The 14,150-nt window shown below is 42.8% G+C and overlaps 1 protein-coding gene across 7 annotated transcripts in view; it reads left to right on the top strand.

Annotated features, from left to right (window-relative positions):
• TSPAN5 (tetraspanin 5) overlaps nt 1–14,150 on the top strand; it is a 121,177-nt gene that overhangs the window by 97,638 nt on the left and 9,389 nt on the right. For 5 of the 7 annotated variants that reach the window (XM_030564405.1, XM_030564408.1, XM_030564406.1 and 2 more), the window contains 3 exons: nt 4,659–4,805; nt 8,034–8,204; nt 10,762–10,887. In XM_030564405.1, coding sequence (XP_030420265.1) covers nt 4,659–4,805; nt 8,034–8,204; nt 10,762–10,887 — 444 coding nt within the window. The remainder of the gene's footprint in view (nt 1–4,658; nt 4,806–8,033; nt 8,205–10,761; nt 10,888–14,150) is intronic. The other 2 variants (XM_030564409.1, XM_030564412.1) reach the window with 2 other exon arrangements.

Here is a 14,150-nt window from a genome sequence, read left to right as displayed (position 1 = left end):
GAGAGGGCTGTAAGATAGCCTACACCATATTTCATCATTAAGGAGTCTGCTATCAAAGTACCTGAGAATATCTTTGATAAACAAGAGGTTTGTTGTTAAACCTATTCATAAACCATGTTCATCATTCAGACTAAAAGCTGTTGTTTTATTGCCAAAACCTCTCTCTCCCTGCTGTATATCCTGAGTTGTGTATCTCCAGGATGTTGGTAACTGGAGCTTCTGTGTACAGTGAGAGAAAATGATCCAACAGTACAGAAGAACATGAGAGCAAATTATATAGCATGTGCTCCACCGAACTCCTCTGTCCTGAGGCATAGCTCATTGTTATCCGTACAAGGCTGGTGATAACCAAAAGTGGGCAGGCAAAACTGGTGTGTAAAGGAACAATATACATTAGCAGGTAGTGCTTCTACTGGCTCAATACAGTCTCTGGCTCAGTACAAGTTAGAAATTGGCTACCCTGAGGAGTCTCCCCTTGTGTGTGCTCTCTTTCTATAACAGGCGAGGAGAAGAACAGAGACTAGGGCAAATTAGAGCTAGAGTATTATAGATCCTAGTTGACCAGCATTTTAAGCACTGGCATCCCATGAACCCTGCTAAACCTGAAGATCCAGAAAGGCATCTAGCTTTGTGTCCTTAGGGGTCAGTATAGGTTATGAAAAGAACGTAAATACATAGTAGCTTTATTTAGCTGGGTTCTGTTTCCGCTGCCTTTAGTAGGGGCATGACTGAATCTTGTGTGCTATAAAATGATCACAGAGGGGTATATCTTGTTCTCACTTATGTTTGTGTAAATCCAGAGTAACTCCACTGTTACTGTATCTCACTAGAAATACTCCAGATTTACATATTGTAAGTCAGAGTAGAATGTGGCTGAGGCCATCTTCATAGGATTTGAATGTTGTGGTGGTTTGATCTTAAATAAGCCCAAAGTCTCTTACAGCATCAGATTAAAAAAAAGTATGTGTCATTAAGTAACAGTGTTCACCCTTTTTGTTTAAAAAAAGAAAATGTTGAGCACACCCCTGCTACATCTCCTACATTAGTCCTCCCCAGAACTAGTGCGTGTTATGACATCATCTGGGATCTATGTATATAAAGAGCTATTGTAACACAAGACTATATGTAATTTTTCTTTATAAGGCATAGTTTCCTTTAACACTGTAGTTACTGTAAGTCCTTAAAGAAAATGTGGACACAGTGTATGTGCAGAACTTGGGTAAGTCATTGTTTTATCATGCAGAACATTCCTTATATTCCTAGAGCAAAGGGTCTGTTTCCTGACCTGTGTACCTCCAAGGCCAGCCTTTCTCATGTATCTGTCTATTGTTTCCTTGTTATGTTTCATGCATATCCATAGAGCTGTTGCAGTGCCTCCTTTGTAGGATGTACATAATAAGAGTTAGAAGCAAGCCTAGTGGTATGCGTTTTGTAACTTGCTGGAAATGTCAAGGACTGATTGTTGGCTGATTGTTGATTATTGTTTCAGCTTGCAGACCAACCAGCCTGTTTCAGACCAGGATGACTGTCAGCATTGTTCTGTAATATTACGCTATTAAATCTATTTTGGTCTTCCTAGTGACTGAGATGGAGTGTTAGAGTAGCAGCCGTGTTAGTCTGTATCTGCAAAAAGAACAGGAGTACTTGTGGCACCTTAGAGACTAACAAATTTATTTCAGCATAAGCTTTCGTGGGCTACAGCCCACTTCTTCGGATGCATAGAATGGAACACACAGACAGGAGATATTTATACATACAGAGAACATGAAAAGGTGGAAGTACGCATATCAACTGGGAGAGTCCAAGCTCATCTCAATTGATTGGACTCTCCCAGTTGGTGTGCGTACTTCCACCTTTTCATGTTCTCTGTATGTATAAATATCTCCTGTCTGTGTGTTCCATTCTATGCATCCGAAGAAGTGAGCTGTAGCCCACGAAACTCATGCTGAAATAAATGTTAGTCTGTAAGGTGCCACAAGCACTCCTGTTCTTTTTGAGATGGGGCGTGATTCCCAGCTCAAGTAGACATTCTCATGCTAGTTTGACTGAAAATATGAATATAGCCGCAGTAGCATGGGCAGTAGTGAGTGGTGTGGCATGGGCCCCACATATGTACCCACAGGGTCCCGGTGTGTTTGTGCTCAGGGCAGCCAGACTGTGCTGCCACTCGCCGCTGCCCGTATTACCATGGCTATGGTAGTACTTTTAGCACACTAGCTTGATGAGAGCTAGTGCTAGTATAGCATTCTGCTGTGAGCCATTGTTACCTTCTGCCTCAGCAAGAGTGAGCTATGCAGGAAATTAGACTCGTTGTCAGCTCCCTGCCACACCAGTCTGTCTTCCTCACCAGTAAACAGCCCAAGGCTCTCCCACCCCAAACCTTGCTTTGCAGGTATTGATCATCGAACTCTAGCCCCCATGCTCCACAGAGAGATTTCTTGGCAAGGAACAGCCACACCACAGGACAGTCACAGAAGATAATAAGTTTGCTGCTCTTTTAAAGAGTCAATGGATTAAGTTTATTAGTAACGTAAATGGTAAACACACCCTTCCCTTCAAACACAGCACTGAGTTTGTTTATAATAAACTTGTTTTATTAACACAGTGACTTAGGTTAAATGATACCAAGTAGGAGGAACAAAGATAGAAATGGTTACAAACAAATAAAAGTAAAAATACTTTCTAATGGCTATGATGTAACTTGACAAGCTGCAGTCTTTGTTCAAGATAGTTTCCTTACTAATCTTCCTTTTCCAGCAATAGCTGGCTGATCACCACGGAGTCCAAGGCAGTTTTCCTTGTCTCCTCAGCTGAAGGATGATCCAGAATGTTTGTGTCCCTTTACGTATCAAAATCTGTGTTTTATTTCAAGGGTCAAATTGATCCCCTGGGGGTCAGTCTCCCATCTCCCCCAGGGGACCGACTCTATCCTGATTAAGGTATCTCTTGGTGTATTCCAGTGTGATGCATCCTGCTGCAATTTTGCAATGTAAATGTTCTCTTCCTGCAACCTACACTATGAATGAATAGCCCACTGATTTTGCCCACATGTGATTTGAGGTGTTGGCCTGTTTTATTTGTCTTGAGAAGACCCATTTATCAACTCCCCATTGATATACCTGGTTTAAACACCTTTTAGTCACAGACTTTAAAGCCCTTTAAAGTGAGTGTCCATAATTCCACACACAGAATTGTCACATACGTTTCACAATGATATTACTGACCAATGTGCCATTAGTTTTCAAATGATATTTCAAAAGACACATTGTGTACAAATACCTTTGCAGTAAGGGGTATGGTGTGAACACAGGGGTGCCTTGGTCACAGTGACCATGTGTACTTGACCTGGGCATCATTCCCCCAGCTCCAAAAGTAGCCCTACCCTATGTGTAAAAAGAATATAATGGGGCAGGGGATAATATCTGTGTCCAGGTAGGAGGATGGTAGGAAGGAGGATGACATCCATGCTATTGGTTTCTAGTGTGTACTCCAGCCCTGGGTTGCATCATGTCTTTTGTTGTTCCTGTCCTCTAGTATGCAGTCCTTTTCCAGGTGGTGTGAAAAGAGGAATGGCGTGAGACCATCGTGCTTTTCCTGCCATCTTGTGGTCTCTAACTCAGCACCAGAATCCTGATAGTCTTAGTGCAGGCTTGCAAGAATAGGGAAAGGGCTCCATGCATTCTCTCCTCATCCTTGCACATCTGAAGATCAGCCAGAATCTGTCCTAGAGCATTTAAGAAAAAACAAAATAATACCTTCTCAGGAATGCTGCCGTCATCACAATCCACCTGAGTTCTGCTCCATAGTTGGAGATGACATGCAGGCTGGTTATTACTGGTTGTTCTGTCAGGAATGCTGCATATCCTGTTTCCAATGAGCCAATCACAGCTCTTATGTTTGAATAGCTTGACACATCATCCCCCACTTTAAAATCCCTAAGAGATTCTAAATTAATTGCCAAGTTTTATTGCTAACTATTGAGTCACTAGCTGCGCTCTGCTTACTCAACAGCGGTTTTGTCACTGCTAACTGAGGTCTGAATTGGCCGGCTATCTAGTCTGCCCAAGATATGACCTAAAATCTTTAGGAGGAAGGGTCCATAACAAGTACTACCCACAACTGAGGAACTTGCTTCCTATGTCTGAGTAGTATCCACTCTCTGGATTTAAAACCAAATTAAAGAAATGTCGGCTGTTGCCTTTGATGGCTTTTTAGACCATAACATTTGTAATTGTGTTGTTTATGTAAGAACTTAACTTGCTACCCCCAAAATATGAAGCACATACATCTTGTCCACAATAGCTAACAAAAATAGACTAATCTTCCTCCCACCCCATTAGCTACTTTGATCTCCCGGCAAATTAATCCCTCCTAGCTGTATGTGGTGTGATATACTCTGTCACTTCCTTGCAAAGGACACTCTGAGGTGCATTTTGTAGTTCACACTGTATCTTATTGTTTCAGTGCACACAGTGCATTGAAAGGAAATGTCCATCTTTTCATCTGCTGTTCATCCAAGAGCTTATTAATTTTGCTCTCTGATACGTGCCGAAGAATATCCATTTGATGATGTTCTCTATATTTTAAAGCAAAAGCAGACATTGCACAATAGAAGGCCAGACACATCTGTTATTCCTTGGCATTGTTTTTTTTCCCAGGGAGTGCTGTCCAATATCTCCTCCATTACTGACCTGGGAGGTTTTGATCCAGTTTGGCTCTTCCTTGTGGTGGGAGGAGTCATGTTCATTTTGGGATTTGCAGGATGCATTGGAGCTTTGCGAGAAAATACCTTCCTTCTCAAGTTTGTAAGTAGCCTTTGCAATTTCTGGATTCATCAGTTACATAAGTTAAACGATGTCCTGTGTTATTGTTTAACTGTGGCAGTCTTGTAAAATGCCTTTGGGGATATTTGACACAAATGTGTTATATTTCTCTGCTACGTTAGTTTTTTCCTATTTTTAAACAATGAAACTATTAAAGAGCTGTAATTCAAATTGCTTATGTTTTTGAGTTTTAACTTGCATGATGCAATCCTGTTAAGAGCCATAATGAAAAGCACATGCCTTTTATAAGGATCCAATCTAATGCTTGGCCTTTCTCTCACTAAAGGAGGAACCTACTTTAATAGTGTACGTATTGAGCTTTGAAAGCCCATAATGAGATGCCTGTGTAAAATGTGAGGGGACGTGAAAACTCTACCAAATGGGGCCCACATGATCGTTGGTGTGGGAGTGCAGGCCCCATGGTGTCCCTCATGGTAAAGAAGAGACAGTATCAAGTTATAGAGGGGATTATTTATTGTAGATATCCCTGGTTTTGTACAACCCAGACTAATTCAGCACAGCCCTGTACTGCTTAATGATGGCACTGCTCAGTCACCCTTGGCATGGACTATTAGTCATGAAAGAAACTGCAGACAGGTCCCAGCAGCCAATGCGCCACCTTGAGCTGAGCAGCCTGGTTTGTCTGTCTTTTGGTAACCATGCTCCCTGGTTAAAGATGTGTGACTGCAGGCTAGTCTGTTTTACACAAGTTTAATGTGATCCCTGTTCACTCTTTTGGCTCCTGGCAAGCTGTTGTCTAATCTACGCCATCATCACCATAAAATGTTACGTGTACATGAAAAAGCTCCTTACTAAACAACAGTGCCGTGTTTGGCTCCCAGGGTGGAACTGCTGTATAGAGAGAGGAGGTGGTTCTTAGTTACTGTTCTCAAGGCCTTTCTATAAGCTAGCCTGAGCTAGTACAAATTAACTTATGTTGCTAGAAAATTACAGTAACTTTCTTGTTTCTTTCTTCCTTTGCTTCTCTGAATGCTTCTAAAATGAACACATCTGCCAATAGCCTCCTATTCAGTAGCTGCAGGAAAAATTAAAAATGCATCTGAATGAACAAAAAAGAAATATTAAAATGAGAATCAAAGGCACAGTTGCAGAACAGAGAGAGCTGTAATATGTCTGGATCATGTGGAATTTTTTAAACTCCATCTAGACTCACTGGAGATGTTTAGAGAAAATGGCATGTCATTAATAATGTCTTTGGCATTCACTGCATTTGCATTAATCTTAATGAACTTACTTGGTTTTAATGTGATTATAATGAGTAATTCCACAGACATTCCTTTGTAACTTAGTCATTAATTAATTTCTGCTGTTACCAGTGTTTGCTTTAAATGCTTTCTTAGGCCAAACTATACAGACAGACCTAGGTGCCAATATATGATTTCTGCACCTAATTTTTGGCACCCAAATAAGTGAACTGATTTTCAGAGATACCATTGGCTGCTCAACAGCTTTGAAAATTTAGATACCTAAATATGTGTAAGGGGACTGTTATCCCCTTACTAACATTCAGTGGGAGTGTTTTGGTTGCTAGTTCCCAGCACTGAAAGGGGAGGGATCAATGGCAAATCAGGACCCTGAGACTGACAGTTCTCAGGAACAATGGCGAGAGGCCAATGCTCCAGGTCAGCCTGATTGACAGGGCGGGCAGGCTGGCTAATCAAAGAGACAGAAGGCCAGGGTGGGTCCTGTCCTCCGTGTGAGCTGAAATTGCCTGGATCAGACAGAGTGGGGCCGAGCTAAGGCAAGGGTAGGGGCCCAAGCTAAGCTGCTGGGAGCAGAGCTGCAGCCCAAAAAGCCAGAGCACAGCCCAGAGAGAGCAGACCTGCCCTGGGAGCAGGGCTGCAGCAACCAGAGCCAGAGGGGCCAGACAAGCAGCCCAGGAAGCAGGTGAGAGCTGAGAGAGATTCACAGAAGCAGCCTGCAGAGCAGACCTGCCCTGGGAGCAGAGCTGTAGCAACAGGAGCCAGGGAGGCCAGAGAAGCAGCCCAGAGAGCTGAAGGCAGAGCAGCAGCAGCAGTGGTGCTGAGGCAGTGTGGAGCTAGAGCTGGGGCTGGAGCAGTCCAGAGCTGGGTGCAGTGAGCAGCTGGGGAGAGCAAGGGGGACCCTGGGCAGTGGGTCCAGCACGGGGAGACGCCTCAGCCAAGAGGCTCTGCAGACCAGACTGGGAGGGGGATCGTAACCCTGACAGAGTGGGGGTGACACTGAAGAGAAGGGTCCTGCCACCCAGAGCCTGAGAGAGTGTGGCCACCACCAGAGCAACTATCTGACCTGCAGCGTCCATGCAGTACAGCCAGGACCTGAGAAGGAGGCCTGGGACCTACAAGGAACAGACTGTGAAGTGCCCTGATGTCCAGAGACACTGTTTGTGATGGTCCCTGCCACAGAGCGGGGTGATGTGTTTTCCTTTAACCTTTCCTGTTTTTCCTTATTCTTTTTTTTTTTAATTAATTGTTAATTAAATAACTTGTATTTGCTTTAAATTGTATGATGTGATCAGTGGGTCAGGGAGGTGCGCAGTGCAAAGAGAGTACCCCGGAGTGGGGACACCCTAGCCCCTGTCCTAGGTGGCCACAGCAGGGTTGGAGGTTGAACCCCCTCAGGAATCTTGGGCCCAGCCTTGTTGGGGTTACGAGGACTCTGCCAGACAGGAGAGTGGAAAAGGAGTCCTCAAGGGCAGGGAGGCCTCTGGGTAAAGGAAGTGAGAGTGAGGACTCGGATCCTTTCGCCAGCCCACTTCACCGGGGTAGTGCAGAAGCCAGGAAAGTTCCCCACTATAGCGGGACCATTACCCCGCTTACATATGGATTTAAGGCTGATATTGTCAGAGGGGAGGGTCTCAGGGAGTCCCATTTACATTCACCCCTAACTGCCTTGGGTCCTTTTGAAAATCCCAGCTGAGGTATCCAACTTTAGGCACCCAACTCTGAAAATGTTGGCCTTTGTTAAGTGCCAGACAGAACAGTACAGTCCTGCACTATCAGCTGATTATGAATAACATTTTTAAAAGAGTCAGGTTACCTGTGGGTAGGAGTACATTGAACATGTGTTAATAAGCCTGCTGAAACTGACAAAACGTCCAGTTTCAGGTCATTCACATTCTGATTATTTGTAAGCGTTGGAAAATAAGCCTTCAGCCACAGAGGCAAAATTGTCCTTTTCTTGTAACTTTTTTTCTCTTCTTTCTCATAGTTTTCTGTATTCCTGGGAATTATTTTCTTCCTGGAGCTCACTGCTGGTGTTCTGGCATTTGTTTTCAAGGACTGGATCAAAGACCAGCTGTATTTCTTTATAAACAATAACATCAGAGCATACAGAGATGACATTGATTTGCAAAACCTTATAGACTTCACACAGGAGTATGTAAGTTGTTTCTACTTTTACTTCTCATCTGTTGGATTTTGCCAGCAGCAACAAAAGTGCTTTAAAATATAATACTTAGCACATATGCATAGCAGTTACTTAAAGGCATTTCTATAGGTATATCTGAGTCCTCACAACAACACCCGTTTGAGGTTAGGCTAGTTATTAACCCCATTTTATATATGGGAGAAGTGAGGCAAAAGGCTAGGTGAATTGTCTAAAAGTCACTGAGGGAGTCTGTGGTAGATCCAGAATTAGAAAATTGCAAGTTCCGATGTCCATTCTTGTGTTCTAGGCCACTAGATCGTGTAGCTTTCCTAAAAACAAGTTTCCAAAGACTTCTCCATTGTTCATGGAGGCTTAAACTATTTCATTACTATAAGAGTTGTAACTACAGCTAAGTGAATAACTGATTTTTTCAGTTCAGTGGCTGAAATGAAAAATCCAGAAGAAAATTCGGTTAGTTTTGCATGGAAACTGAAATTTTTTTCGTGTTTGTTTTTGTTTTGTTTTTTGACAAAATGAAAAACCAAAAAAATTGATGTCTATTTGAAATGATATTTTTCAAAACAAAATCTCAATTCAAAATGGCATTTTTGGAATTATTGTTTTTTGGGTCTGGGGACAGAAACTATTCACTGTACTATATCCAAATTTGCAAATAATTTTGGTGCTCCCAAAATGCTTTTTTTTTGTTTGTTTGTTGAGAATTTACTATTTGCTGAAAAGATTTTTGCCCATCTGTAGTTGCAGCACCCATACAATGCTTTTTATTGAGACTGATTGATTGAAAATACAGTCAGTTCTGTGATGGGCTTGACATCTAGTTAGCAGGGCTAGAATTCTAGACCACACTTCAGGGTAGGAGGAGGAGAATTACTTATCCAAGTGAAACTGCAGGGGAAATTCTAAAGTCTATTGAATGTAATTAGCTTAATTGGAATTGGGCCACTATTGAAGTTCTCCTCATGAGAAATCTGCAAATGGCTCCAATCTCTCTGTCTTAGAGAGAATTGGTAACATTCAGAGTGTGGTGTGTGAGGCGGTACAAGTTAAGCTCCCTTAAACGTACACATACTTACTTACTGACATGCAAGGGAATTGAAGTGGATGTAAGTTACACACCAAGGAGCTGTATGAAGATTTATATCAAGCAGGGAATGGCCTATGCTGCCCATTCCATTCTTACTCTTTAGTTCTTTCTTGTTACGCTCATCTCTCCTGGCCCTTCAGCTTATGAGCCTGCATCCTTACTCATCACCTTTGAATTTGGCCCTCCATCAAGCCTCCATGAACAATGGAGAAGTCTTTGGAAACTTGTTTTTAGGAAAGCTACATGATCTAGTGGCCTAGAACACAAGAATGGACATCGGAACTTGCAATTTTCTAATTCTGGATCTACCACAGACTCCCTCAGTGACTTTTAGACAATTCACCTAGCCTTTTGCCTCACTTCTCCCATATATAAAATGGGGTTAATAACTAGCCTAACCTCAAACGGGTGTTGTTGTGAGGACTCAGATATATCTATAGAAATGCCATTAAGTAACTGCTACGTGTCTAAGGGCCTGAGTGCTAGATGACTGCCATCCAAGAGATATCCACCCACCAAAATGAATTCCTTTATGTTCATGTTCGAGTATGTCATAATTTTGTGTTTTCCCTCTCAAGAGAGTGAATAAGTGATGGGATGCACAGAGCCTTACACATTGTGTTGGATCTGGCTTAGCTTGGTGGCAGTCACAAATCTTTAGGCCATTGTGAAATGAAAGGGTCTCAGTGCAATTTCTAGTGAACGAGTGTCCACGTAGTAAAAACTGCCATAATGACTGGATTTCTTGTTAGCAAGCAGTCTCAGCAGAGACACTGCAGGTGAACTGAGCATTGAAACCAAACTGCTTTCTCAGCCCTAGAGGAGGTAACAGCTGAAGGCACTGTGGAGGAAGCTTGCATTACTGCTGTATGTGCTGTGCCATATATGTGAAAAAAGGACGTTGACTGGCACTGTCAGTCAAACGCCTTTTATACATGCTCGGTTTGATTTAAAATTAATATAGATTAACATTGGGCCAGATCCTCAACTGGTATAAATCAAAGCCACTCTGTTGGCTTCCAGTGGAGACGTGTCCACAGACAGCAGCTGATTGTGTGGCTCATTGGTGTATTGTACTGAAGATTCAGTTACTTGAGCAGGGTGACCAGATGTCCCGATTTTTATAGGGACAGTCTCAATTTTTGAGTCTTTTACTTATATAGGCTCCTATTATCCCCCCCGCCCCCCTCCGTCCTGATTTTTCACACTTGCTGTCTGGTCACCCTATAGACATTTTTATTTTGGCACTTAGTGGGTGGGTTCTTCCCGCATATAATACATCCTTCACAGGGAGTTAGTTATTTGTACAGTAATTTAAGAACCAGTTTCCAGGATGGGACTGGGAGTGAATTTTGGTTTTTCTTTGTTGCCAGATTCCCTCTAATCTCCCAGTGTGTGGTGTTGGTGCTGATATTAATTCACGTACAGAGTCAGAATGTTCTCATTCTTGTGTGTTTGCTCTAGTGGCAGTGCTGTGGAGCCTTCGGCGCTGATGACTGGAACCTCAATATTTACTTCAATTGCACAGATTCCAACGCGAGTAGAGAGCGCTGCGGCGTGCCGTTTTCATGCTGTACTAAAGATCCTGCCGTGAGTGCGTTACCAATGGTGGTGTGGTTCTGCTGCTTCTCTCTTAAATCGCTGCCACATGAAATGGTGTCTTCTGTTAGGCTGTGTGTGTGTGTGTGTGTGTGTGTGTGTGAGAGAGAGAGAGAGAGAGAGAGAGAGAGAGAGAGATCTGTTTATTTTAGCCCTTGCTTTCCCTATCCACTTCAAGATTTAACTGGCAGCTCAACCTTGCACAGTCAACATCAGTTTGATCTCCAATCCTGAGAGATGACTTCTTTAAGTCTCCACCTTAGGCTTTGTACCTGCTGCTTTTCATTTGAATGAGGAAATCACTATGTTGGCTGGGTGCATGTGTTGTTTGTAGCACAGCCAAATGCCATAACCTGGCCTTGGTTAGATGATGGTTGCTTTCAGTTAGGTACCAGCATGTCTCACCCCCATCTCACCCCCATTCCCAGAGTTTCTAAGGCTGAATACTTAAAAGAGGAAAAAATATTTTTAACAGACATGTATATTGCTTATTATTTGTTTTACTTACCTTTTCTATTGTGGTAGCACCTACAGGCCACAACCAGATTGGGTCCCAGTGTGCTAGGCAAATCTAGAATACATTACAGTCAATGCCTCAAAGAACTTACATGTGTTTTACTTTTGAATTTGAGACAGGATTGGAAATCTTTCTTCTCTCTCTCCCCTCATAGATTTGTTGTTCCTTCCCGGTGACTGACTTTGCTTTAGTTATAACAACTAAGTCCGCGTGCTGGGTGGTGGTACCTTTATCATGAAGTCAACTGACATTATGCAGAAGTGAAGATGATCCATTTGAGGGAGACACTCGTTTAATGAAGTTTCGTAGCATTTTATGATGGATACAATTCCATGTTGTCACTTCTTGACTTATAATGTGCAAACCAAGTTAAGGGTGCATTTTTACCTGTGGGATATGGTCGATAATATGGGAGACAGGTTACTGACTGTGCAGGATTTGGTATAGGGATACATTAGTGCACCTGTAGATTATTTTATGGCTAATGTTAAACGTTATGTAGTCTCTGTTTGATTAAAACCCAACCTACCAGTTGTAGTATCATCTAGTTTGTCAGTAATGGCTTTCTTTCCATGTTGAGTGAATTTTACTTCCTCACTTTTATGAGTACTGTAGCATTGACTGAAGCTAGGCAGGGGCCCATAGGTCGCACAGAAGCTTCCTGCTCCTGCTAATGCATCTCAGACTTCACTTTGCAACATCATTTGCTATTCTTGTCTGCCTCTTTCTCTCCTGAGGTGACTTCCATTTGCACAACAGTGTCCTGGTTGCTCTGTGATGTGAACAAGCATTCACAATAATCTGAAGCCACCATCCAGCTAGTCACCTTATTTTTTACACATGTTAAAGCAGACTGGAAGATAGATTATGCTAATGCATTACATTTCTGTACCATTTGGACGCCACCCCCTACATAAACACAAACTGGTTATCATAATCTAGTTTTTAAAATGTACTTGTTAGCGAACAAAACCAACAATATCCCTGTAAATACCTAATCATGCAAAAAATTGTCCCAACATCTGGGTGTGTGCGTGGTGGGGTATACCTGTCATCTGGGGAAGGAGTACAATAAGCATAGAATTAAAAAATAAATATCAGCCCTGTTCACTGTAAAGCAGCAGCATGATTGATCAGTGAAATAACTGATCTCTCCATTCCATAGATCGTGTCCATAAGTGTTCAAAATCATCTTGTAAGAAAGCTAGAGATCCTGTAGTTGTAGCAAGATGCCCAGATTTATTACCTCCGATATCCCTCCTGTGGGAAAGCTTTCCAGACACAAGCCACTATGTGGTGTTCTCTGTTTTTTGGATGTCTTGCCAGCTGCCCATAACTTCATGAAGCAATCTGTATTTCCAGTGTCTCAAAATATGACCAGATCCTAAGGGGAATGCACAGTCAAAGAAATCTTGTAATTTTAGAAAGAAAGGTCTACAAATAAAGGCTGTATGATGGGTTCCCCCCGCCCCCATGTGAAACAGGAGCTCCCACGTTTCAGGGATTACCATCCTATTCCATTGTATTGGATAGGTCTTCTGAACAACCCTAGAAAGTAATAGGAAGTGAACTTATTTCCATATTGTACTTAATCCTTATAAACTCTAATGCTTAATTCCTGCATCGGTCATTCAAGAAGCCCTAGTACAATGGTGTAATCAACATATACTTAAAAGAATAGGGCAAGGGTTCTCTCTGCTTGCAAATAGGAGTGAAGTGTCATCTCTTGAGGACTGTCAGTTCCCCAAGTTTTACCTTCCCTTGTTTTGCTTGACAATTGCCTTGTGCCTCAAGTCTCTTTAAGGAACTTCATGGAGGTCAAGGGAAGCACTGGGGCTGTTTAGACTTGTGGAGTTACAAGTAATCTGCAAAACTGACTGTAGCCCAAGTTTAGGTCGAAAAGGTCCATTTAAGCAGGGTGGAGGGCATTCATATTTGGAAGGAGCTTACAATTCATCTGTGTCAAACTCTGTTGATGCTTTCTCCTGTGTTGGAAACATACTGGGATGCATATACCAGGGTAGGGAGTGCAATTCCTCACCCCCTGCAGGATGTGAATCACTTGCACCTTGGGTGAGGAAAGCTCAGCCCCAGGGATCTCACTGCATCTGAGGTAACTGGTGACTTTATCGAATGGTGCATCCTGGAATACCTTTAACAAACCGGAAAATACTAAGAGGCATAATTTACTGGTTGGGGGCCAGGGTGAGATTTTTTTTTTTTTAAATGTGCTGGATGTCTCTCCCACTGGGACCTATAACTGCCCTTCGCTGGGTTTCTAAGTTAGCTAAGCAGATCATCTTTCCGCACATCATTGTTGTGGGGAGAGGGAGTGTTTCACTAGTTCTGTCTCTCTGTGCCGCCTTGGCTGACACTGAGGACTGATCTGGAGACTTTCAGAGTCAAAAGCATGAATCTGTACAGCTGGAACTGCAGAGCCAGGCTGTGTAGCTGGGATCTGTAACAGACCCATATCCTTTGTGGATTGGGCTCAGAGTGAGAAATGTAATGCATGCTGAGTGGCGTGCTGCCACTGGGCCTCCTGAGGGTTTCGACTACTATATGTTCCTTCTTTTTCTCCTGCTATCCATCTCCACTGTGGCAAAGTACCTGTTTCTCCTCTGCTGGCTCAGTCCCCTTTTTCCCTGGAGACACAGGCTTGGGCAGAGTAAAGTCCTTCCCAGTCACGCAGGGTCTGGCTGATCCTTTCTCAGTCAGTCCCTTGCTCTATTTTTCT

This window comes from Gopherus evgoodei, chromosome 5 (genome assembly GCF_007399415.2).
Source record: "Gopherus evgoodei ecotype Sinaloan lineage chromosome 5, rGopEvg1_v1.p, whole genome shotgun sequence".
Lineage (NCBI taxonomy): Eukaryota > Metazoa > Chordata > Testudines > Testudinidae > Gopherus > Gopherus evgoodei.
This window is presented reverse-complemented; position numbering and strand designations above follow the sequence as displayed.